General features: G+C 37.0%; 1 protein-coding gene across 1 annotated transcript in view; it reads left to right on the top strand.

The window, feature by feature from the left end:
* LOC134538821 (LIM homeobox transcription factor 1-alpha-like) overlaps window positions 1-27,080 on the top strand; it is a 189,568-nt gene that overhangs the window by 11,861 nt on the left and 150,627 nt on the right. The window contains exon 3 of the mRNA XM_063380378.1: window positions 11,079-11,217. Coding sequence (XP_063236448.1) covers window positions 11,079-11,217 — 139 coding nt within the window. The remainder of the gene's footprint in view (window positions 1-11,078; window positions 11,218-27,080) is intronic.

The raw sequence follows: 27,080 nt of genomic DNA, 5'->3' as shown, positions 1-27,080 counted from the left end.
GGTATTGTTTTCACAAAATACCTTAATCAAACCAAACATGATTTGTAATAAAATAGAATGAATGCTGTTATAATGAAGGAATTTTAAACTGGGAGTACGCTAATAATACATACATAATTAAATGAAATTAAAGAAAAATGCATATAAATGCGTATTGCTTGATTCAAGTCATCTAATTTATATAGTTAATTTATAAGTCACATAAATGGATGACAATGTAATAGTGGTAGCAAAGGTGCTTAATAAGACCACTCATAGGAAGTATAAAATAAGATGATAAATATTTGAAGAGTAACAACTGTGTTAAATACATTTTTCCACAAATGTTTGACTTTCGTAATTGAGAGATTATGAAAGTGTACGGACTCTTTATATGATCGTGAAATTAATAAAATTATATTTAAATTTATAAATACCATAAGCTTTTTTAAGAGCGTATCTAGTGACCAATTTTCTAAACTTATTAAGGAAAAATGAAATTTTTCTGATTCGTTAAAAAATATATGTCATGTAGATATAATTAGTGTAATCTTTTGTCTTATTCAAGGTTACCCATACCTTATAAGTGTATATACATACATCTTTATATATATATATATATATATATATATATATATATATATATATATGTATATATATATAGCAAGTTAAAATACCATTTGGGTTTTAATCCAGTCTTTCGGAAATTATCTTCGCAATAATATGAAAACAAGATTCTTTAAAACATTTTTTAATCTGAAGGCCAGATACAGCAACGTTAGTTGGAACTTTACATTAATTTACATATAATTTATCCCAAGTAATTCTTCAGAGAATACTTGGTTTCGTTAAATAAATACATACCGTATATCTTTATTCATGCACCTGTGTATAGCCTAGATTCACAGCTATATTTCAGTAAAGAAAATTAACGAAATGCGGCAACGTAAAGAAGAAAAAATTGGCCGAAGCTCATCATAATATCGTAGTTACTTACGTACTTACCTTGGGTAATTACCTATATGTACTGTATCTTATATGTTTACGTCTGCTTTAAGTTAACTATTAATATAAGGAACGGGGAAATGACTACCATTTTCTGCTAACAACCATAAAAATATTACATATGGACAGAAATGTTTTTTTTCCAAATTACTACGATCTCCCCTTAGTTTTAAGATGAAAACCCTCACGTAAAGAATAAAGTAAAATTTTATAATTTGTTTTTAAAAATTTTGATGCAAAAAGTAATACTGTAAGAACGTATTTGAGTAAGCTTAAACCAAATAAGTCACAATGTTGGAATATAAGCCTACTACGTAAGTTTTTCTAGGCATGACAGTGATAGAAAATGTTTTATTAAGAATTAACTGAAGTACCTGGTGCTGCCCGGGCTTTACACATCTGGTCAAGACTGTAGGCCATATACTTGAAAGAAGGGAAATTTTGATCTTTAACGGCCCCGCAACCCGCCTTGGTAACTGATTTTCGTAAAATCCTTTCTTAGTGAATTAAATATACGTTCCAAATTTCAAGTTGTAGGTGTTATAGTTGCAGAGAATTCGTAATGAGTGGGATCAATGAGTGGTATTTCGCTTCAGACAAACTTTACCACCCGTTTATTCCTTAATGCACCCGAGGGTACTCAAGGAATATTTTCTCCCAATAAAAAATATTTAGGTCCATCGGTTGGAGCTGTGCGTTTTCTATCAGTGTTAAGAGTTTTGTTAATTAGATGAATTTTAGCTGTAATAATAAAGGTTAGTTACAATATGTTATTGTTGCTCATATTGAAGATATTTTACTTGATCTAATGAAGTATTTAAGAAAAAGTTTTAACGGGAAAAATTGTGGCATGGCACACATGATAAGACTGAAATATTAAGGGGCTGTTGTTTCCAGTACGTGCACTTGTGACACCTTCTAAGCTGAGGAACGCAGACGACAAAAAAAAATTTTCCACGGAAACTTTTTTCCGTAACCTCCAATGTGTATCTATTTCTCGAATATTCCAATTTGTGAGGACAAAATATACATTTCCAATGATCACCAGTATAGATACGTATTGTTCGTTTTAATTAAGCAGTTTTAGTTTGTAATTGTATTTTTTAACACTTTTTCTAAACTCTTTTGATAAACGGTTTCTTAAAATGCCTCGGTAAAAGCCTTTATGTCTTTATATATTAGTAAATAACAGTTTTATTCGTATCCACATTCATAATTTTAGTGTTCAGTTGAAAGTATAAATTCTCGTTTGTTGGATACATTGGTGTTGATTATCTTGCATGATTGCGATACAAACACAAGTTTATTGAAATTTACGGCATGTATTTTTTCCAGCTGAACTCAACCATTAACATTGATGCATTGATCGTAAAGGAATCGTTGATTTCTCCTTATTTAAAATCGTTGACGAGCTTCTTCAAGCATGTGCCGTAAAATATTATATTAATACAATTGTAATACTTGTGTCACGGTTGACAAATATAATAAGAAAAACGAATAATGTTTAAGTATCCAATCCCTTTAAGAGTGCGGGGGCGCTAAGGGCGACACCGGCTCGCGCATCACACGCCGCTTCGCCTCTACGAGCCAGGCACAGAACTGGCGTGAAGTCTTAGCGTCGGTAACGCGCCTCTATGGGACTTGCAGTGGTGACACTGTCATTTTATGCTCGAATATTAAAGATAACAGCTCCCTGCACGCTCCTTTACCACTTACAATACTGTGTGTAGAATTATATATACCTCAGTCAGTGGGTGAACAAAAAGAAACCCAAAAAACTGTTTTAGCCTTTTTCACTGTCCTAAAAGTACACGCTATTGATGAAACCATGGAACGAAACTTGTATATAAACATGCAATGGCTCTTAAATTCTATTCGTAATCAGACAGCTTTAATAAATCTCGAGTGGCTTGTAGATGGCGCCTTGACCCCGGAGCTCGGCACACCGCCAGGCGCCAACCTTAATCATACAGTCCAAATCTTCCAAGGGACCACAACTAGCTGTGATGAAGTAAGTAAACCCCCGGTCAACAGAACTCAGGTTAACCCAAACCCGGGTTAACTGAAATGCCTCCGAAATAGTAAATTGATTCACTGTGCATTAATACTTTTTTTTTAAGTAATACAGAAACAACAATACACGTGTAGTTATTTCAGGCTTTCCTAAGTTATTTTGAACAATGCAGTGAGTCAGCGCTGGCTGGAGTCCTAATGAAAAGATGGGCCGAAATTACCTCTCCAAAATGTCAGGAGGAACGCAAGAAACAAACAAATAAGACTAATTTTTTGTGGCTTATTCATACTAAGCTTGTATTGATTACTACAATACTAAGAATGTAATTTTAAATTTAATAAAGAAAATATAAGAGTACCATATAAAAAGTTTTGAATTCGTTTGACCTCTAAAGCATCTAACAGTTGCATAATGTAATTAGATAAAAAATTTAATATATATGAATATATATGAACCGAAAAAATCGTTACCCGAAACTGCTACCCTCTTTATTTATGTTATCCAGGTTTTTGCTGCATTCATACCACATACTCCATTTGAAAAACACAGGAATCCACAGTGTTAGGTTTCTAGAACTGAAACTTGATTAGAGAATGGTTCTGCTGTCCCTTCTCCGCTCATTTATTTTCTTTGCAAGCATGTTTTTTGGTTAAACATTATGCGACAAAAGAGCCTGTTATTTCTCTATTTAATCAATTGTAACTTAAGAGGGAGAATCAGGAACTGAAAGACGTAATCTTGGTTTCACCAGTTTTTAAGTCAAAATCAATACTTTTTTAGATTTGAATCGTTGTAGCATAGTATGTTTTTAAGTGGAATGTCTGAAGTTAATAGTGACTAGCACGTAGAAAATAATTTCCCTCCATGAATCTTGAAAATATTTCTGTGAATGATTACAACTGTAATACGAGAGTGTTAACTATTTTATGGTCTTAGAAAAACCCTTAATGTGTGAACTATAATACTAAACGTAGAGCAAAATTGTTGTACTGTATTTTTTTGTTGTCAATTTGTGTATTTACATGAAAACAACTGTATCAATACAAAATAGGTTCACAGTAATACTGGGTTCGTATTCTTACATGATTTGTGTTGTCACAGTATCTCCAATAGTTAAAGTTATTTGTAAATCGTTCCCTGAATACTTTCCAGTATTAATTTCGCACATACATATAATATAAGCATAATAAAACATAATAAACTCAAATGATTGAATGTTTGATTATTTTTTCCATGGTTAAAAAAAGTTATTATTGAATGAAATATCAATCAAAATATTAATTTATGGGCCAATATTCGTAAGAAATAGTCTGTTTTACCTCGAAAAACATATTTTATATATGCAAAAATAACCATAGCCATGACCTGTACTAATTTATAATATCTTTTTTTTCTAGCATTACAAAATATTTCTTGGCAACTGGTTTCCAAAGGATTCTTTTGTAAAAGTACTGGAAAAATATTTTTCTGTGTATGGTATAAAAATATTGACACAAAAATTGCGTTTATCGGCTCCTATTGCTCCTCCTTAAACGTTATCAATGGGCTGCCACGGTAGTTTTGAAACGCCTTAAGGTGGACTAAACCAGTAAAAAACTGTGACTGAACATTAAAATAACGTTTATATCATTAAATAATGAAAGGTCGTATCTGGAAGACAGTAGCCATCAAACAAATGAATAAGGTGTCCGTCCGCCTTGCTAGTTGTGTATTGGTTTTAGTAAGGCGGAATGGTAAGACCGAATTTCGCTGGTGCTTCTAGTGCGGTATCGCCCCTAAGCGCAAAGTTTTGAACTGGCGTGCAGACTTCTCGTAGTCCATAGGGCAACTTTGATACTCTGAGACGCGACTCTTACATTTTATGGCTTCAAAACGAAGATGAAGGTGTAATGCAAGTTCGTACAGTGCTTGCAAAAATCTTTACCGGGAGTTTCAAACAAATATTATTCTCAAAACAGCAGTTTTTATCCATTTCCACTCTCCAAAAACAATTTTTTTTCAAGCAGAGAACAAGAACCTAATCTAATTCTACCAACATATAACTTAATCTTGAATTATATTCGTAAATTCGTAAACTGACACACACTGATATCTCCAGATTTTTAAATGGCTTGGGTTGTTCTTGAATTCTACACACCGTCTGGCCCCTTAGGGAGTCCCTTAAAAATATACAAATATGGAACCACGGGTAGTTCAGCTAGGACATCCCCCAATGAACAGCCAATGGCCAGGGAATTTTTTTCCCCTAACGTGCCTGTATCCTTCTGGTAGCTGAAACAGTGAATTTTCTATCTGCGAAATTCTCCCTTTTTTTTAATCAGGTAATATTCGAGGCTGCTAACTTAACGGTTACACATTTTGACACCCCGTGTCATTGGATAACGTGTAACTTGACATTCCCTGAAGGATAAGAAACCAATCACAAACTTACAAGGAACCTGTGACCTAGTCATGAAAATAGACGTAATTTTTGCTGATTCATTTCGCGATAGGCTGAAATCCAAATACTTACACATTTTAACTGCCGCTGCAATTGGTCACAGTTTACGTGGGGGCCTTCAAACTCTATCGTTAACCTCCAGCCATAACACAATCGAATCACAGGCAACCTAGTTGACATCCCTCAAGTGAGCAATCAATTAAATGTGGTATGTAGAAAACTGTGGAACCTATCCTGAAAGCCACTGAAACCTTGAAATATTCCAGTCTTTAGTCATGAAGATCTAGGGCAGAGAGTACAATGTAACAGCAGCCAATCACCAAATGACAGTGTCTGGTAATGTATAGAAGTGGGAAATCTAGCCCTGCACCAGAAAATAACAGGGATTTTGAAGGTCTATACTTAATGATAATTTTTTTTTATCAAAATTTTATGTAATGTCTTGGAGAATATTAATTAATCATATTTTATATTTCTATCAGCGGAGATGAAAAAAGCAAATATGTGTTCTGAAGAATAAAAAACTAAGTTTATTTTTGTATCGTTGAAATATTGAGAACGCAATATTCCTTAAAAAAATTAATTCATTAGTGAAAAATAAAGATTTTTGTGGTAGTAAGATTGTAGTTTATTCAATTTAATGTTAGTTTATACCTCCATCTGGGCCAAAAGATCTCGTTCGTCTCAGTGAACATAGTAATATTGCAGGATTGGCACCCGAAAAAAAATAATTTTAGTCTTGAAATAATTCCACAGAATGGTTTCTAAATTACGAAAGATTCATTTGGAAAATAGTTTCTAGGAAATAGTGAATAATACTACAGGAAAAAAAAATATTTTTTTTAGATACAGTTTTTAGAAACAAAACATAAAAAAATGGTTGCGCTTACAAAAATTTGCGCATAGTTATAAATTATTATTTATATTTCTACAATTATAAATTATTTAAGTCATGAAAAAGATAATAGATTATTCAAAATTTTGACTCTATTTTTTGGTTTAGGTGCACAGGTAATACTGGAAAGCTAGTCAGTTTACGGTTTGCCAATAACTTTAACCAATGCAGGCACTGTAAAAACACAAAGCACAAATGCCTGGGCAAGAATCGTACTCGGTATTACTGGGATATTTTTTGTAGCGATACAGTTGTTTTTGGGCATGTGTCGTTTTGCCTAAAGGCGTTTTGCCTAATTTTAGGCAAAACGCCGTTTAGGCAAAACGCCGTTAGGCAAATCGCCATTAGGCAAAACTCCGTTGGCCAAATAGGAGTTAAGCAAAACGCCGTTAGGCAAAACGCCATTAGGCAAATCGCCGTTAGGCAAATCGCCATTAGGCAAATTGCCGTTTGGCAAAACGCCGTTAGGCAAATCACCGTTTGGCAAATCGCCTGTTACTCGTTGTTTTTATGTAAAAGTAAAAATGAAAAAAATCGTTATTTTACATGATTGTTAACTGAGTTTCATGTACAAAACAATTGTGAGCAGTGTATTCCGCGACACTACACATGACTAAAACACGCAGCAATGAAGTGAAAGTTCCTCCATTGAGCTGGCGCAAACTACGGGCCGCGGGGAACCAACAGACGTCGCCAACGTGTGTCGCTTTCGTCCGGAATGCGTTATACCCACTACCCACCCAGCGAGCCGATAAAGCGAAGCCGCGCGCGGGTGTACCTGATTGTAGATTGATTCCCGCCAATAACCGTCCGCGGATTATCCCCACCCTTCCTCTCCCGCGCTTTGATGTATTCTTGCGTGAAACCCCTTCCGCCGCGTGGCGCGTAACGGGAAGATATCATTTTTCGATTCCCCATTGATTTGGCAGCCACCCCCATAGAGCGCCAAAAAAACTGCGTCGATAAACACATATCCGCCCCTTAGGCGCGGTTCCTGCATTGTATTTTTTTTTGTAAATGGAACAGAAATATTCATGTAAATTTAGAGATATTTCATGACAATTACTGTAACACTACAAAATAGTGTTCGCAGTAACACTGGGTTCGGATTCTTACCCAGGCATTTATATTTTGTGTTCTCCTAGTATCTCCTATAGTTAAAATATTTGTAAACCGTTCCGTGAATAGCTTTACATTACTAACTGCGTTCAAAATAAGCATGATACAACAAAATAAAGTCAAATGATTTAATATTAGATTAATTTAATATTAAATAAATTAACTGCGTCTCAGGCCCGAAGCCTATACGCATTAATCATGCATGGTTTTAGCCATGCAGGAAAGGTAGCATGCACCATGTGCTAGGAGGGGATTGGCCAGCCATGGCAGCGATTGTTGCCATAACTAACGCCCCTATCTTAACTCTAGACTAATAATAGTTAAGTTTGGTCCAGGTAAAACCTGCATAGACACAATGAAATCCCTGGGCACTTCATGCGGGATGCATAATTCATGCATTAAACAAGCAGGTTCAATAAAGAACAAAGAAGGATGGTCCAGGAAGAAGAGTTGGACAGAGTAGAAAGGGGGTTGTGGGTACCCGCAGCAGGACCTCAAATCATTTGGTCGTGGTTCCGCTTGAATCGCTTGTCGGGCACGTCCTGCAACGGACCATCGCTGTCGCATTCATCGCGGAGCGTATGGGCAGATGTCTTCGCTTCCATTGTCGTGGCCTGGGTCCGTAGACAGCCCACCAACACTGAATCACCCACTGGAAGAACCCCGGGACTAGTTAGCCGGGCCTTTAGGTGCTGCACCTCGGGTGGAATTAAGTGCGTTAGTCGCAGAATGGTCCGAGACAGCCAACACGAGGCGCACAGGCTTTTGCTGGGGCTGTGTAGCACTAACATGTGCTAGCACACTTGGTGGTCACTTCTTCACTGCAGCTCCTCTTCGTTCTTACGCCAACAAAGTCGCAGGTTCGAAGATCTGGCAGAGAAGCTCCTCAGGAGAACCTCTTCGGACGGCAGCGCAGCTGAAACTCAGCAGGGAAACTTTGCGATTTTTTTTCCTAACCTAAATTAAAACTAAGTGTGTTGGGGAGGGTTACGGGTTAGGGAGAGAGACTAAGTGCGTCTTAGGCCGAAGCCCATATGCTATAATCATGCAGGGTATTAACCATGCAGGAGGGGTAGCATGCAACATGTGCTAGGAGGGGGAATGGCCAGCCATGGCAGCGATTGGCGCCATACTTAACTCCCCTCACTGACTATACTAGACTAAAACTAGATAAGTTGAGCCCAGGTAAAACCTGTATAGACACAGGGAAAACCCTGGGCTCTGACATGCGGGATGCAAAATTTCCTGCATTAATATCAAGCAGGAGGCTTACGGGAAAACAGAAGGATGGATCTGGAAGAAGAGTTGGACAGAGTAGAAAAGAGTCTACCATGCGGGTGGGTTGGGGGCTTGGACAGAAACATTGTTGTGAAACAATTTCTGACACTTAAAGGTTGCGGACGGTGCAGAGAACTCTTTGGGCCTCTCTTCCTTGAACGGGCTCCACGTGGTGGCGTGCGGCTCAGTGTTAACCCTGCCATGCTGCAGGGATAGGCGGGTAACTGGGGTAGGGACTCGCCGGCACCTGAAGCCATCTAACTTGCTGCCATATAGTATGGGAGTATTTGGGCATAGAGCTTATTGTTGTACACCGTGCCACGAGCCACATTCGCAAGAAAACGGTGTTCTTTCAAGTATATATTATTTTAATTACTGGGATATTTTTTGGTGGAATAATGCTTTTCATGCTTTAGTTTGACAGGTTATGTTAATTCCATATAAAAATATGCTATTTAAAAATAAGTCCAAACAAATTCCGTGCGTGAAATATTAATTGATTTTATTCTCACTTTGTGTCACTAAGGTTATAATATAAAGAATTTTCATGAGTTAGATCCGTGCCTTTTAGTTTTCGCGTCGCAAGGCGGCGGACATGTTGTCATTGTTCATTCACTCAACGGCAGAACGTTATTAATGCCTGTGAATGCATTGCAGTAGCCTATATCTATGTAGCCTATTGGCAGAATCTGTTATACTATAACTCAAAACTGAGGTGATATTTGCAGAACTTCAAAATCAGTCTATTATAATGCTCGATCACATCTAACCTATACATAATATAACATTAAATGAAAAACCAATTTATTATAATCAATCCTAGCTTTGACATTTACTAAACAAATTTTCTTTATGGTGTAATTGCTTCAACAGCGAGTAATATTTATTGTTAATTAATCAATATTGTTTGATCAATTATTATTGATATCCTGAGCAGTTATTTGAAGTGAGTAATGATTTTGTTAATACATGTTTATTTAGAAAATTGTCTCCTTTCTCTCTCCCTCTGCCGTTTACCTCTTACGATATACTTACGAGTCGAAGTTTTAATTGCCAAATAATCGAGTGTACTGAGTTACACGCGCTATTTTTTATATTTATTAAAATATATAAGTGTATATATACATTTGTAACCCGAGTTGAAGTCGTCTCTAAATTATACCCCGATAATAATTGAATAAACTGAACTAATGAACATCAAAATATTCTACGAATAAATTTTATGATGAAATACTAGGAAGCATACCTTTTCGTCTATCATTCGATTTTATGGCGATACATACGAATGCTGATTAGAGTTCAGTATTTAATTTTTTATTTTCATTTATGACGCTATATATATTGTGCACAATATCTGGTGTTTGTGAACAAAAGTGAAGAAAAAAATTCATTATTATAATTATTTTCGAACTATTTATAGAACCATGGCCAAAGTACTATACGTTTATTTTCTGTATTCCTACGTACATTTATAAATAAACCTCTGGAACCAGGGCCGTCAAGATGGTGAAGCAGGTTGGGGGTGGGTGATTCCGGAGAGCTGGTCACATGTTGAGTTTCGAGATTTTTTTTATGCTTGAGGTTACTCTGATAAAACGAAAATTACAAATCTCTTGAGAATTCATTGGAAACCTTATAAGTAGTGTGATATGCATAATGACGTATAGTGTTGTGGCCACAGTAAAATTGGAAAAACTGTACATATAATAGTAGGAAAGAGGGCCCGAAAAATTATTTGCTTCCCCGGACCCTTGGTTTTCTTGATGGCCAAAAATTATGAAAGGGCAGGCGAAGCTGAGCCTTGATACCTTCGCGCGGGCAAATGGAACTCGTGCTCATCGTGAACTCTGCTGTAGAAGCGACTATACCTGGTCTCGGTGGTTGGGGAACGGCTGTATGAGGATGGAAGGAAGCAGGGGCGGGGCGGTCCCCATAACACCCTTAGAATAAATAAAATATAGATTAATTAAACTCCTACAGTCTTCACATGTACTTTGAAATAGGTTTTTCAAACATATTACTTTTCATTCTTTTTGGTGATATTTAAATGTTTATAACTTTTAAAATTTTTTCTACTCTTTAAAATCAGATTAATCATAGTTTTGGTATGCGTCAGACATTATTTAAAATAGGCTTTTAAAGGGACATTATTTTTAAAAATTTAGGGACTCCTCATTTAACTGGGAGGTGTTGCAGACCACCATAGATCCTGCATTCGTCAGTCCTCCCCGAAATTGTAATCTGGATCCGCCTCTGGGAGTAGAGGTTTTGGGAGGGGGTGCAACCAAGGATTTACGGAGTGTTGACTCGAGAGCCGAGGTCCACGACGTGCGCATTGCTCCCCGGAGTCTTAGACCCCGCGCCCTCCGGAGGGCTGGCGCAGGGGCGAGGCTGCGACCCCCGACCTCTGGAAATAGACCGCGTGCCCCTGGGGACGTCCGTCGACTCGGAGGCTCTGAAGACGACCCGCGACTCGCTCGCGGCTCGGTTTCGCCCATGAACGTACCCGCTTTGTAAACCAACTTCCCTTGCCGTCACAGATGCATGGGTATTTACGACAAAAAAATAACAGGAACCACTTAGAAGTCACGCAGAAAAATATTTGTTGATACAAACCAATATTTGCTTGTGCCGACATGTACCCACTGTAAATTCTTTTTTTCTTATAAATGGAATAGAAATATTCATGTAAAATTACAGATGTTTGTAAATGTGTATAATTACATTAAAAATAAAACTGTATCACTACAAAAAACTGTCCGCAGTAATATTTAGTTCAGATTTTTACCCAGACATTTATGCTTTGTATTGGGTCAGTACCTCCAATAGTTAAAAGTTATTTGTAAACCGTTCCCTGAATAGCTTTCCAGTACTAAAAAATAGTCGAATATTCGATTATCTTTTATATGGTTTAAAATAATTACGTTTGAAAGTAACATTAATTAAATTATACAATTATGCGCTAACTTTTGTAAGAAATACTCAGTATTCTATCGAAAAATGTATTTCATACATTCAAAAATAACCATAGCCGTGTGTTGTACATAGTTACAATATATTTATAATAGCAATACAAACTATTTCTTGACAAATTGCTTTGAAAGTATTCATTTATAAAATTAGAGATTTTTTTTCTGTACAGCAAATAAAATATTTACTTTAAAATAAATAACTTGTTGGTAGAACTAAATATTAGGCGTGGAAAAATTGATTTTGTTCACCTAACCGAAAATACAGTAGAGTTAAGAGCAAGATTTTGTTGGGTTCACAAAGCCATTCCTACTACAAAATATTTGTTCCAATGCACTGAATATATATTTGTTTCGCCAAATAGAAACAAATATATTGCTCAGCAAACTTTTCTCTCGGCGTAGGTTGCAAACAAAATCTTTCTCTGAAATATTTTCCGTAAAGCCAGCTCGTATTTTCTTTAAGATCATGGACGCAGGAGGTTAAGGGAGTGGGTGTGTGCAATTTTTTCTATATTATTAATTGTAGTCAAAGTGGGAACGATTACATGTGGATTGCAAAACACAAATAATTTTATTTGTTTAAATATTTTAACTTCTATGTTTATTTCGATAAAATGGGCGTGTTTCGCCCATTTTATTATGATGACAGTCTCACGTATTTTTTGAATTAATTATGTAGCATTGTATACTTTAAACACAGACGCAGATGTATTATATATATATGTACTAGCTGCAATCCCCGGCATCGCCCGGGCTGAACACAGGGTGATATATTGTCCACGAGTTAAAGCCAAATGGGTAGCGCCATATGACAGTGTGGTGGGCATAGGCAAAATGACACGCAATATACTGTTCGTATGTCTATGACATATGATTTTCTGTTTACCCGTGTCGATCGGTTGAACGGTCCACTTGGTGTGTTAACTTTCTTTTTGGTATTATTTCGGTTATATCGAAATTCACCATATAATTTTGTCCCTACCAATGAGTCAACACCACAAATTTTTCAATCAACCAAACTAAAAACCAAAACTGATATCTAAAGCAGGGTTTTACACTCTTACTCCAGCCAATTCCGCGACTCCTCTTTGTCCCATATGTATTATCTTCCTGACCCATTATCATCACTTATCTGGCACACATTACTTACCAAAAAACAAATCAACACCATGTGAACAATTCTGCATGTCAGAAAATGAAAACTAATAAAATTTATATATATATAATATTATCATATTATATATATATATCGCAGAGGATACCGCCCCCTCGCCCCTCATGACCGCCCACCACATCATACATGCGCGTGTAATACATAATACTTATTTGGCTACAACACTAATACTTACATTTTAAATATCGCGATATCTTTTGAATGAAACGTCCGAATTGAATAATTCAAAAAGTTCTAGAAAAGTATTAAATTCGTCTTGAATATGCAGTAATTTATTTTGATAAGGATTAATACCAAGGTACACAATAAAGAGTTTTTGAAAAAAATAAAAGAAAACACTAATTGTGAGATAACTACAATAGTTAGACATATGGTTACGCGATATTTTTTGAAGACAATTATATGTGTTGCAAAGTGGTAGTACATTGTTTTGTTCTATAATCAATATGTTTCGCAGCGCACGCCGTGTAAGGATTTTTTCGGGTCATTTTTTTATACATTGGGTTACCTTATTGGACTTTTAGTAAGGATCCCTAATGTTATTCATAATATAGTATAGCCTATAGCCTTCCTCGATAAATGTACTATGCAACACTGAAATAATTTTTCAAATCGGACCAGTGGTTCCTGAGATTAGCGCGTTCAAACAAACAAACTCTTCAGCTTTATAATATTAGTATAGATTTTCTTTTTAACATAACTTATTTAACCACACCAAGAATTAAAGAAATGTAGCATTCACAACAGCAAGTTTGTGCGTGAGTTCTACTAGTATATCTATGCTAATTGCGGTATTTCAAAAATATTATACATACACAGAACAATAAAATTATTTAAATCACAAAATTAAAAAAAAAAAATAAACCAAACAAAATAGATACTCTTAACTATTTTAAATTAAAAATTTTTAATATAAGAAAGATTTTTAGGCTAGATAAAGTATGCATTCGATTTATTAAAAAAAACATAATTTTATATAACAAAATTAAAATAAATGTACATATATGCTACCAGAGAAAATAAAACACTTCTTAAATAGTAGAGAAATCTCACCACTCGGTCTTTTATGTTCACACAGTACTCTTGACACGCCTTTATGACCATATATACTTGGGTGTCCACTGTTGCCACACTCGCCTGGAATCATGCACTGACTTCTCCCTCTCTGAAGAGCAACAAGACGTCGTCACTGAAGAACTCGGCGGCCAGCGTCCGCCCTCCTTCCCTTCTCTTCTCGACGGACGGCTGGACTTCGATCACGAGAACTCCGGACGAAATTACTCGGGGCACAACGCGAAGCTGTGGGTGACGACCTCCACTCGAGACTGGCGTGCAGTTGTTCCAGCACCTTTCCTTCGACCACAAGCAACGTTTATGTCAGTCACAGACCTTTGGTTCCTTTTTCGCCTCCTTGAATGACCTGGCGATGAATTTGGCACGACCTGTCGGGTCGTAAAAGTCTAATTCCTTGTTTCTTACTCGTTTAAGACAACACTTCTCTAGGCTGTCCGAGCTTAATAAATCCTGACCCTCGAATACTTGGGTAACTGTTACTCGCCACGCCGTGAACTCGCTCGCCCTATACTCGCTCGTCACTTACTCGCCCAGCGAGTGAAATACTGTATGTGACATTCACCGACGAGTAATTTGACATATCTTTAGCTGTTCTATGGTACTAAACCCTTCAGATTCTGCTGAGAGAGTTTCCGGGTTTTACTCGCTCAGCGAGTCGACTATGACAACGAGTGCGGACTTAATATCCCTCGACGAGTTCCCTTTGTCTTGACGGCTATCTCTGGCTGCTTCTCTCCGGCTGGACTTGGTATGATAGTTGCGCTTGCCGCTGTAGAGGCTAAGTCCTGGCACTCGGGCAGCGCGACGCCCTCCAGGCGGGCGGCGTGGTCACGGCGGACAGTCTTCTTCGGCAGGTGGCTGGTCGTCCAAGCTATAGTTGACTCCTGGGTGCCGAGGGTAGACGGCATCCCCCTAGCTTTCCGAGCGGTGTATGGACTCGCCCGAGCCTGACGAATTTCGGTTTCCAGAACAGGTGAGAACAATCTTCCGGTGCCTCGTTCGGAAGAGATCAGGTGTCACGTGATCGGCACTTTGCGACCACACGGGCTGACGTGAAGCGTAGCAGTGAAGCCTTAACTCCAGGAGAGAGGAAAAGAACAATGACAGAAGATGTCATGTTCGACGGGTAGCCTGCTTACGGGCGGCAGACACGTTAAAGTCCGGGAGGGAAGGAAGATTGTTACAGGCCACAAAAAAACACCTTTAACATCATGTTACAAATACTCTTGAAATACGAAACTTGGACATAAATTTAACTTAGGATTCTTTAAACTAATGCCGAGCGTTATAAATATAAGAAAATTGTGTATTCAATTACATTTCTTGACGCTAATCACGCGTTGTTTTCGTACGCGCCGCTAGAAATCGTTGTCGCAGCAGCTATGTCAACCATTCAATAATTCTATTTGTAGAGCAAAAGGTTAAAATAAATAATAAAACGTCCCGATAAAACCGAAAAAATACTAAAAAAATTACTAAACCCCGGGTTTGGACCTGAGATTCGACAGTGAATTTGATTTAAATACTGCCTATCATGTTAAAATTCATTTAGCAGTTAATTCTATAAAGATTACCTTTGTATTTGTGTACTTCGGTTCCCGCCTCCCGCCACAGTGACAGTACCATGATTACACATTCCCATTCCAAACGATTTCCGTTCCATTAACGAAATTACTCCCACAAACTGCCGTTTACCAAGAGCTAAGATGTTACACTTAAAAAAGACTGATTTTGTTGGACCTCCACGGTAGTTAAATGCAGGATCAGTCAATGGACAAATAGTTTGAACCTGTTTCACCGATGCCAGAAAATAACCGCTAATATCTCAAGTGATTATTTAAAAAATATCGGTAAAAAATCTTCACCGACTGTCTTGAGTGAGGCAGCCGACCCACACGTTCCACCCCTACACGTTATGCAAATAAGCAGATAAAAGACAGCAGGAAATTTCTGTGAAAGGCAGAACCACGGTTATTTACCCGGTTCATTGGGTAGAAAACTAGACTCGAACCACATATACCTACAGGTCCCACGAAATTTTAAGACCTTCGATAGAAGTATATTATAGAGACCGGAAAAATTCGCGGTTTCAATGACCTCCAGGATAGCATCCATTATCCTCTGCATTTCTCAAGCAAACACGCCTGTTCATTGGGTGCTAACTTGTGAGGCGTCTCCACTGGGTAGCTTGTGATTCGATGCTTCTTTGGTCGATTGTCTCTCATTGGCCCAGAGAGCTCCAGTTAAACTGCGAGTTCATAGCAGAACCAATCAGAATTGTATACATGTTTAAATTTCAGCCGTCATATTGGATTGTGACGTTAACGCCACCATCTGGGATGACCTTAATCTTTGACCTTGACTTCAAACTTTGGCAAAATGAGCCAAAATTTCCGGTTTTTAGGAAACAAAATTTTGCCAAAATCTAAAAAAAAAAAAAAAAAAAATTGAAAATTCTTTTTTTACATTTTAGAAGGAAAATTAAAATTGAAAATAACCAAAAAATCAATATTATAAAACGCCTTCAAGTGCTTTCGCCTTTAAAATAGCTAAAAACTATTTAAAAAAATTCTTTAATTCCCAATTTACTAGCAATCAATAGCCTCTTAGGTATGACCTTGAACATTATGATAGTATCATGACTTTGAGGAGTTAAGAATTTAAAGTTTTTGATTTTTCATGTAAAAGTTTCCCAAAAAATGGAAATGATTAATTTTCAGACATTTTTTATAGTTTCATAAGTCGAATTGTCCCCTATAAACAGGAATTTTTGGGTTATTTTGGCTAATTGTCGTTCCATTTAGGCTCATTTTTGGTACATTTCGACAAATTTTGAAGGTAAAGGTACAGGTAAAGATAATCAAAGATGGCGGCCAGACATCACAATCCAAGATGGTGGACCGACAATTATAATACCCGCACCGGCCTCAAGGAAGGTTAGGTTCCCCTTTTATTTACTTAGGCCTATATCGGTTTTAGGTATAAGTTTTGTTAGCCATAAAATATTAAATCTAATAATTCCTAAGTAGTATAGGATAGGGGCTGCGGGAACAGGCTTCAGGCTGTGGTGAGTGGTGCCGACCGAGCTCTGACGTCATGTCTATCTCCAATGAGCCCGGCGGCCATCTTGGATCCGCCATCTTGGATCAGCCATTTTGGATGAAGTCATTTTGTTTTCTCAAACATTCCTGCATTTTGTTTTCCGCCATTTTGAATTATGACGTTACCGTTGCAATTTCCGTTACGGACGCCATCTTTAAAATATTTATTTATTATCCGATTTTAATGATTTTTTCAATAATATTAAAAAATTCAATTAATAAAATTTAAATAAAAATTATTAAAAAAACATACATTGACTGCTCGGAACTCGGAGTCCTCGGATCGAACCTGGTAAGGGCAAAAAAATAAAAATGGTGACCGATCCTTCCCTCACAGTGGCTGCAGGCAAACTGACTCCCACCACTTTTTACAAAGCATATATATCGCCAGTTAGCATGACATCATGTCCGCCATCTTGAAAATCTGTAATTTTTATGTTAGAAAATTAGGAAAAATTTAAAAATCATTAAAAAAATTAATCAACCGAATTAAATAATGAAAATCCTTAAAACCACCCTTGCACTTTTCGTGATGATCACCATCTTGAAAATACATAATTTTAATGCTAGAGATTCGAGAAAAAAACCAAAATTCATAAAAAAAATTACTTATTAGAATACCGATTGATTAGTTGGATTCACGTCTTTGGTTCGAAACTGCTGAGAGCAAAAAAAACAAAAGATCCTTCCTCCACAGAAGCCACCTACAGACTGATCTGCCACCAATACCAAGGTATATATACCATCAGATAGTATGACATCATGTCCACCATCTTGTATTCGTCCGCTGGAGACCACCATCTTGTTTTCGTCAGCTAGAGTGAGCTGATACCATGTTAGTATAATTTTCTGGTCACCATACCTTTGTCCTCAACTGTTGGCATTGACTTTGACCTTGTCCTTGTACTTTGACATTGAACATTGACCTTGAACTTGAACTTTGACCTTGACCTTGAATTTTGATCTTGACCTTGAACTTTAACCTTGACCTTGGACTATGACCTTGACCTTGAAATTTGACCTTGACCTTGAAATTCGACCTTAACCTTGAAATTTGACTCTGACCTTGTCGACCATCATGGAACCAACATTTTATGTTCAGTACATGCTACCAGGAGCTACCACCTGCTGAAGTACACCATCTTGTGTGTGTACTCGTCTTATAAAGTACATTTCCATCTGGATGATTTTATTCTAAACCGCTACAGTGCAGTAATCGTTTATTATTACTTAGGTGCCCGCCATCTTGAAATTTGGACGCCATCTTGAAATCATGTAATTATTTAGCTAGAAATGCGGAAAACATTCCAAAATACACCGAAAAAAATCAATTATTAATTTACAAATTGATTATATCAATTCCCGTTCCTGCTTCGATTCTTGACCAGTGACAGGTGTAACTAAATATTAAATAAATTTTAGATTCGGATTTCCATTACCTCTCGCGGAGTTTATTAATCACTCACTCTACGAAAAACAACTCAAGTCAATATACCTGACCAACGGATTAAATACAGTACCGATTAGCATAACATGTAAGTCTAATTTTTCGATAATCTTAATAACCTATAAGCCGTTCATGTACAAAGTCATCCATACATATAGACCAAGTGTCTCCGGACCATGAGACCGGCTCATAAACAATATCAGACGTATAGGCTAGTCATTTCCGGACCGCATGACCTTCTTCGTCGTTAATAATTATATTCAATTAGACCATCGTGACATTTTTATACATACTAAAGGACCAAATGAACTCGATAAAATTTTTTAGTAACACCAAGAGGTTTTGAACTAGTAAATATTCAGTCACTACATATTTTACTACGCGCAATCAACAAAAATAGAAGCACCATCAACGAAAAGGCAGCACATTTGGAAGCACCAACAACGAAAAGGCAGCTCATTTTGGACGCACCGTCAATAAAAAGGAAGCACATTCTACAAAACGAAAGCTCATTTAACGAAAAGGAGGTACATTCTCACGTACATTCAACTCGGTAGGATGCGATCGTCAATGTTAAGTTAGGATATAATGTCTCCATCAGTCTATGAATCTATCAGTTTGTAGTTCCATAAGTCATTGACTCCAATTTTCAAAGGTTCCAGTATTCATTGGATCCATCAGTCATTTACTCCAACAGTCTTTTGGCTCCAACAGGGCCGTAGCCAGGATTTTGCGAAGGAGGGGGTCCAATTAATTTGTATGTCGCCTGGCTCTTTATAATAACATTTTAAATTTTAGAGTATCACATTAAGATTAATTGATAATTAATGAGATAAAAATTACTTAAATAAACAAATAACTCTTTAATTTGATTAAATATTTTTAATGTTTAAATATATTGTTCTTCATTCTTGTATCAAGTACAGACAAGTAATAAATACATAAGAACACATCAAGGTCCTTAAAAACATTAATCACACATGCAAGTTGTATTAAAAACAAATATTTACAGTAACAGCCTTCTATTTCCTTTACGTGCCATAACATTTAACACATCATCTGCTTTAAATGGTACAGGATAATGTATAGACATCAATGATAAGCCAGTTAATCTCTCTTTTGACATCTTATTCCTTAAGTAAGTTTTAATTCTTTTTAGTGATGAAAATGATCTCTCTGCTTCGCAGGTAGAGACCGGCAAAGATGCCAAAACACACAGTAAATAATGAATAGTTGGATAAAAGTTTTTGTCGCATGCATCTAAAATTGACATAATCTGAGATGGTGAGAGATCTCTCTCACTTGAACTCCATTTTTTACACCACAGATTATACTCTGCTTCAAATGCACTTTGTGAAATTCTGTGTTCATAATAAACTTTCAGTCTTTCCATAATTTCAGTTGTATGTTCCAGTTTACAGTTTTTTGGAAGCAGCATCTCAATGGCAGACAAGAACACTTTGTTTTGACTAAATCTCTGGTGTAGATTCACAATGAGTGAATCTACAGCAGGAATGAAGACTGATCTTCTATAGTACTCTTCGGGTGAATCATGTGGAATATTGTCCCTATTAGTTTGTTTTTTTGCCTGTCTTGGAATATCAATCTGAGACTCTAAAACGGTTTCAGCGATAGCTAATGATTTCTGGAAGATCTTGTGAAATTCACTTTTATCTTGTTCACCTGTGCGGAGGTCTTTGAGAACCTGTACAATGTCTTCACTGAACTTAACTGCTGAAGATAGTTCATGTTGAGGATTTTGGAGGTATGTTGAAAGTGGTAATGTCAGACTGAAAAGATATTCACAAACTAGCACTGACACTAAGAAGCTTCCTTTCTCCATAGCAGATAGAAGAGTTGAAGCGGTACTTGAAATTGACCGGTCCAGTTCTGAGAGATCTTGAAGACTTGGAACTATTGCAGGAAAAAGCTCAACAAATGTGTTTATAGAGATTTGAAGCTCAACAAATCTTGTTTCACAGACTGCCAACAATCTATATTTCTTTGATTCTGGCAGAATCTTGGCAATTTTATCTTTTAAAAGGTTTCCTGCTTGAGCATTGTGCCTAAAGAACTTGGTTACTTCTTTTAAAACTCCAAGGCTGTTTGAGATCAATGGTACATTAATGATTCAGAGAGGACTAAATTCAGGCGATGACTTGAGCAATGGACATACATTGCTTTTGGATAGAGTTGGAGGATTCTTGTTTGAACACCTGTTTTACAACCACTCATTGTGGAAGCTCCATCATATCCTTGACCAATTAATTTGTCTAGGTCAATACCTAAACCATGGCATGACTCCAAAATTTTTGTAGTCACATTTTCTGCAGATAGATCTGTCAGTGGAAAAAAAGTTACAAAATCTTCCCTGAGAGATGGCTGGCCCTCAGTCATTACATATCTGATACACAGTGAGAACTGCTCTTGACCCGACACATCCAGTGTTTCATCCCCAATAATGGAGAAACATTCAGCATTGTTGATATTTTTTGCTAATCTTTCTTGAATAAGCTGGCCACAATTACCTATTATTTCATTTTGAATTTCTGGGCTGAAGTAGGACGAATTTCTGGAGCCATGAAGCATATGATTCTTCAGTTTTTCATCAATACTTGCTCGGTATCTAATTAGAGCCCTAAACTTTCCATCTTTTTTTCGGGCTTTTCAAGAGTGATAGGACCACTGTCATCATCCCCTCGAAGAGGTAGCTCATTTTCACCACAAAAAATTATTGTTTCAATAATAGGTAGTATAGCAGCCCTATTCTCTTCTCGCTCTTTCATCCTCTTACTGCTTAAAATAGTTGCCACATCCTGGAGTTTCCCTGACATCACCTTAAGAAAGTTTTCGGCAGAAACTGTTGCTAACATGTGGTAATTAGTCTTTGAATGATTCTGAAACTTTTCCAATGCATCCTTCCATTTTCTAAAAGGTTGGCCTACTAATGAGGCATTTCGTACAAAAAATTCATCATTCCCTACACAGTCTGATGCAAAAAGAACACAGTATTTACAATACGCTCCATCTTTTACCTTAGAATATGCTAGCCATCCCCATCTTTGAAGCCAACTGTGCTGGAATTTCAGATATTTATTTTTGAACTGAGTCGAAGGAAACTTGAATGATAATTCTGGGACAAAAAGTTCCTTTAATACATTGTGTAAATTTTCTACAGTGATTTTGATTACTGGTGCAGAAGAGTGAAAGATATCTTCAGAAATGACTCCTATATCAACTTTAGATAAACTTACTTGCATCGATGGATCTCTGTTGGTGTTGCTTTCTCCTTGTCCAAGAGGTGTGTGAGAGGAACTGCAGGAATAATGTTGATTTGCATCTTGTGTAATGTAGGTCCTATCTTGTTGAGACTCGACAATCTTGCTTGGTCCAGGTCCAGGAAGTGGTGGGTCGAGATGACAGCTGGCAATGTTCCGGGATTGTTCTTCGTTTTCATTAGACTGAAATTATCCATCAAAATTTTTAATATTTTTTGTGAAAAAATCCTAATTATACATTTCTTAGATTTTTAAAAATTTATAAATGACCAAAAAATTTTGTAAGACCTTATGTAGCCCTAAACCTAATATTTAAACATAGATATTTCTTAAAATAATAGTTACTCAGCATATTAAAAATACAGTTTTGGACAGTTCTTGGAAAGCAGTGCATCTACTATATATCCTTCCGCCGCTGTTTCTCTGTCAATAAAACAAAGCACTTTTGCATACAACTGAGTTTTTCGGCGAGATTATTTAAATACTATCACGATCGTGTTAGTGTAAATGGGCACCGGAAGCACCTATTTTATTCATTCATTTATTGGGGAGGGTAAGAGGATAAAACCATTAATTTTTTTCTCACTCTTAAAAGCCCAGAAACCATATGTTACAAAATTTCGTTGAAGTAGAGCATATGGATGAAGAATTACTTTCTATAAATTATGACTTTAAAAACATGCAAAGTCCTTTTCATTCTGTCCTCTGTTTACTCTGTTTAAAGAGAAGGGGCTACAATAATTTACTATGAGAAAAGAAACACATTTATTCAAGGCCTAACCTAAAGTAAGAAAAGTGCTAATGTAACATAATTTATAACAATGATTGCAGTAAAGTTTAAGTAGGAATTGTACACATTTTTGTATAACGGTATACAAAACCTTAATTCTTGAAAGACTTTTCTACACGTATTAAACCATTTACAACCAATACACAGAAAAGTGTGTTTAGATTCAACAGTGTGAGATACTCATCCCGCGTGCTAAGCACTAATTTTATTCGTCATAGTGGGAAAATAATTTCTAAAAACTGAAATGATAACCACTTTTTTTTCCTTTAATAATTTGGTCATTAACTAAGTTTCAAACACTTGTATTTTTTATTCTTCTACGATTGGGCCACAGTGTCTTCCATGCCATAAGAATATCAAAGCCAATAAACAGACCAAAAACAAACAAACAATAAAATCACATTCAACCGCGTCATGACTAAAATGGCTTTTAGCAAAGATAGCAACCATTGATCAAACGAGAGAAAATACATTAGACACAGAAATAAGTGAAATTTCCCAACCTCTAACTTTAGTGCACAGGTGTTCGTTATCAATTTAAAATTTTACTAAACTGTCTGCATATAAAAAATAAAGTCACTCGGTTCACTCTGTTGAAGCATGAAAGACGGACAAACAAACCAATAAACCCACAAACACACTTTCGGATTTATAATATGTGCATAGGTTTAACAAATAAAATAATATCTTATAACATCAAACTTACCTGAGGAGAGTCAGCTACTCTTTTTCTTTTCGTCCGCGTCACGAACTTGTCCATGTTAGACGTGTGATTGCGACTGACTGAGGAAATTTGCCCGTAGAAGTGCGTGAACTGATATCAAAAATAGATTATGTCGGAACCAAATACTGCCCTCTTTGAAATCCGAGATCGAGGAAAGTTGAGTAAGAAATGGGAAGATAGAGACTACCGGAGCCCAGTATGGACATCAATAATCCTTCACAAACACTATCTCTGTAGGTAACCAAAGCAAATCTTCTGTATTTTCTTCGGGTTTAGCTTCTTTCTCGTGAACCGGGAAGGGGGGGGGGGGGGGGTCCTTACCCCCCGGACCCCTCCCCTGGCTACGTCCCTGGCTCCAACAGTCATTGGCTCCAACTGTCTTTTGTTTCAACAGCTCCAATGATATATGGCCAGAATGCTACGAGTCTAAAAGACTACGAAGCTACAAGGCTACGAGTCTAAAAGGATCTAGCTTGTTACGAGTTATACATGGCTGGAAGACTGCATGGCTAAAAGACCGCGTGGCTACGAAACTACATGTCTATGAAGCTACTAGGATACAAGTCTTCTCGGCTCCAAATTCTCCAACAGCTCCAAATGCTCCAACCGCTCCAAAAAGGTTCCAAATGCTCCACAAGTCTCCAAATGCTCCAAAAGACTTTAAATGCTCAAACAGTTCCAAATGTTACAACCGCTCCAAAAAAGCTCCAAATGCTCCAAAAGGCTTCTAATGCTCCAAAAAGGCTCTAAATGCTCCAAATGCTCCAACAGGCTTTTGTTTCAACAGCACCAAAGATACTTGGCTAGAATGCTACGAGTCTAAGAGACTATGAGGCCACAAGGCTACGAGTCTTCAAGTTTACGAATCTGCGAGGATACAGGTCTACAAGTCTACATGAGTACTTGACCACAAAGCTATAAGTCTACATGGCTCCTATTGCGAAATCTGTTTCGGCTGAATTTTCTCTTTGGCTCCAACTGCTCCACCAGCATTATGTTATAACATTACAAGGCTACTTGGTTAGGTAGCTACAAGTCTACAAGGCTCCAATTAACCTATCAGTCTTCGACGGAATTTTCTCTTTTGCTCCAACTGCTCAAACAGCATTATGTTATAAGATTACAAGGCTACTTGGTTACGTAGCTACAAGTCTACAAGACTCCAATTCACGTATCTGTCTACGACGGAATTTTCTCTTTAGCTCCAACTGCTCAAACAGCATTATGTTATAGGATTACAAGGCTACTTGGTTACGGAGCTACAAGTCTACGAGGCTCCAATGTATCATGACTACGTGACTACGAACCATGTGGTTACAAGACTGTGCGATTGCAAGTCTACATGGTTACGTGATCGCGAGGCCACAAGACTACGAAGCTTCCAGAACACAAGGTAAAGTGATTACGAGGCTACAGGACTACGAAGCTTCAAGAACACAAGATTACGAGACTGTGAGGCTACAGGACTCTTAACTCACTAAAATAGCACAATTCAGTGGTGAGAGGTTATTTATCTCATGCAAAGGTACTTGTTGCAAGTAGTTCCGCTTTTAAACAACAGATGACGTTACGTTTTGCTTGCAGGTAAATAATATTTATTTATTTTATGCCGGGTGCGGGATGCTCACTAACGATCGCAAAAGAAGGATGGCTTCGCTAGACACCAATGAGAGGGAAGTTCGTCTTGCATGTTAGTGCTTCACAGATGTCTCATGGTATATTATTTGACTGAGTATCTGAATAAAATTACCTGTCTTAGCCACCAAGTTCAATGCAGTTTGTCTCAAAGCATATTATTTGACTGAGTAATGGTTGTTTATGTTTTAAATTCCACCTGGTAAAAAAAATATTGGAAGTGCTGATTTAGTAGCAGAAATTCACGAATTAAATGTAACTCCAAATCAAATGTCATGTCTCATTAGGTAAAAAATCCTTCATGCAGAGATTGGTTTCTCAGATTAGACAGAAGCACTTGAAGAATCCACAGGAATAATCAGGAGAACACGGAGAAAACCACCATCATATTAACAAGAATAATCAGGAGCAAACGTATTGACAAGATTAATCGGGAGCACACGGAGAAAACAATCTTCATATTAACAAGAATAATCAGGAACACACGGAGAAAACCATCACACATTTCTTTGATATTTGAAAATAACAGAAAAAATATTTAATAAAAATAATTAAAAAAAAGATTTGAATTGAAAAAAAAATTACAAAAATACATAAAATTCTGGCTTGAAAACTTCTCATTGATCAGCCAAGAGAGAGTTCTAGTACAAGCCAGAATTAAATGTATTTTTGTAATTTTTTTCTATTCAAATATTTTATTATTTATTTTTATTAATTATTTTTTCTGTTATTTACAAATATCAAAGAAAGGTGTGATGGTTTTCTATGTGTGATCCTGATTATTCTTGTTAATTTGAAGATTGTTTTCTCCGTGTGCTCCCGATTAATCTTGTCAATATGTTTGCTCCTGATTATTCTTGTTAATATGATGGTGGTTTTCTCCGTGTGCTCCTGAATATTCCTGTGGATTCTTCAAGTGCTTCTTTCTATTCTGAGAAACCAATCTCTGCATGAAGGATTTTTTACCTAATGAGACATGACATTTTATTTGGAGATACAATTAATTCGTGAATTTCTGCTACTAAATCAGCACTTGAAATTTTTTTACCAGGTGGAATTTAAAACATAAACAACCATTACTCAGTTAAATAATATGCTATGAGACAAACTGCATTTAACTTGGTGGCTAAGACAGGTAATTTTATTCAGATACTCAGTCAAATAATATACCATGAGACATCTGTGAAGCACTAACATGCAAGACGAACTTCCCTCTCCTTGGTGTCTAGCGAAGCCATCCTTCTTTTGCGATCGTTAGTGAGCATCCCGCACCCAGCATAAAATAAATAAATATTATTTACCTGCAAGCAACACGTGACGTCATCTGTTTTTGTAAAGCGGAACTACTTGCAACAAGTACCTTTGCATGAGATAAATTAACTCTCACCACTGAATTGTGCTATTTTAGTCAGTTAAGAGTCCTGTAGCCTCGCAGTCTCGTAATCTTATGTTCTTGAAGTTTCGTAGTCCTGTAGCCTCGTAATCACTTTACCTTGTGTTCTGGAAGCTTCGTAGTCTTGTGGCCTCGCGATCACGTAACCATGTAGACTTGCAATTGCACAGTCTTGTAACTACATGGTTCGTAGTCACGTAGTCATGATACATTGGAGCCTCGTTAGACTTGTAGCTACGTAACCAAGTAGCCTTGTAATCTTATAACATAATGCTGTTTGAGCAGTTGGAGCAAAAGAGAAAATTCCGTCGTAGACAGATACGTCAATTGGAGTCTTGTGGACTTGTAGCTACGTAACCAAGTAGCCTTGTAATCTTATATCATAATGCTGTTTGAGCAGTTGGAGCAAAAGAGAAAATTCCGTCGAAGACAGATAGGTTAATTGGAGCCTTGTAAACTTGTAGCTACTTAACCAAGTAGCCTTGTAATCTTATATCATAATGCTGGTGGAGCAGTTGGAGCAAAAGAGAAAATTCAGCCGAAGACAGATGCGGCAATTGGAGTCTTGTAGTCTTGCAGCTACGTAACCAAGTAACCTTGTATTGTTATAACATAATTATGGTGGAGCAGATGGTGCCAAAGAGAAAATTCAGCCGAAGACAGATGTCGCGATTGGAGCCATGTAGACTTGTAGCTTCGTGGTCAAGTACTCATGTAGACGTAGACCTGTATCCTCGCAGTTTCGTAAACTTGAAGACTCGT

Source organism: Bacillus rossius, chromosome 1 (genome assembly GCF_032445375.1).
Source record: "Bacillus rossius redtenbacheri isolate Brsri chromosome 1, Brsri_v3, whole genome shotgun sequence".
Classification (NCBI taxonomy): Eukaryota; Metazoa; Arthropoda; class Insecta; order Phasmatodea; family Bacillidae; genus Bacillus; species Bacillus rossius.
Note: the sequence above shows the minus strand (reverse complement) of the source record. Positions and strands in the feature narration are given on the sequence as shown.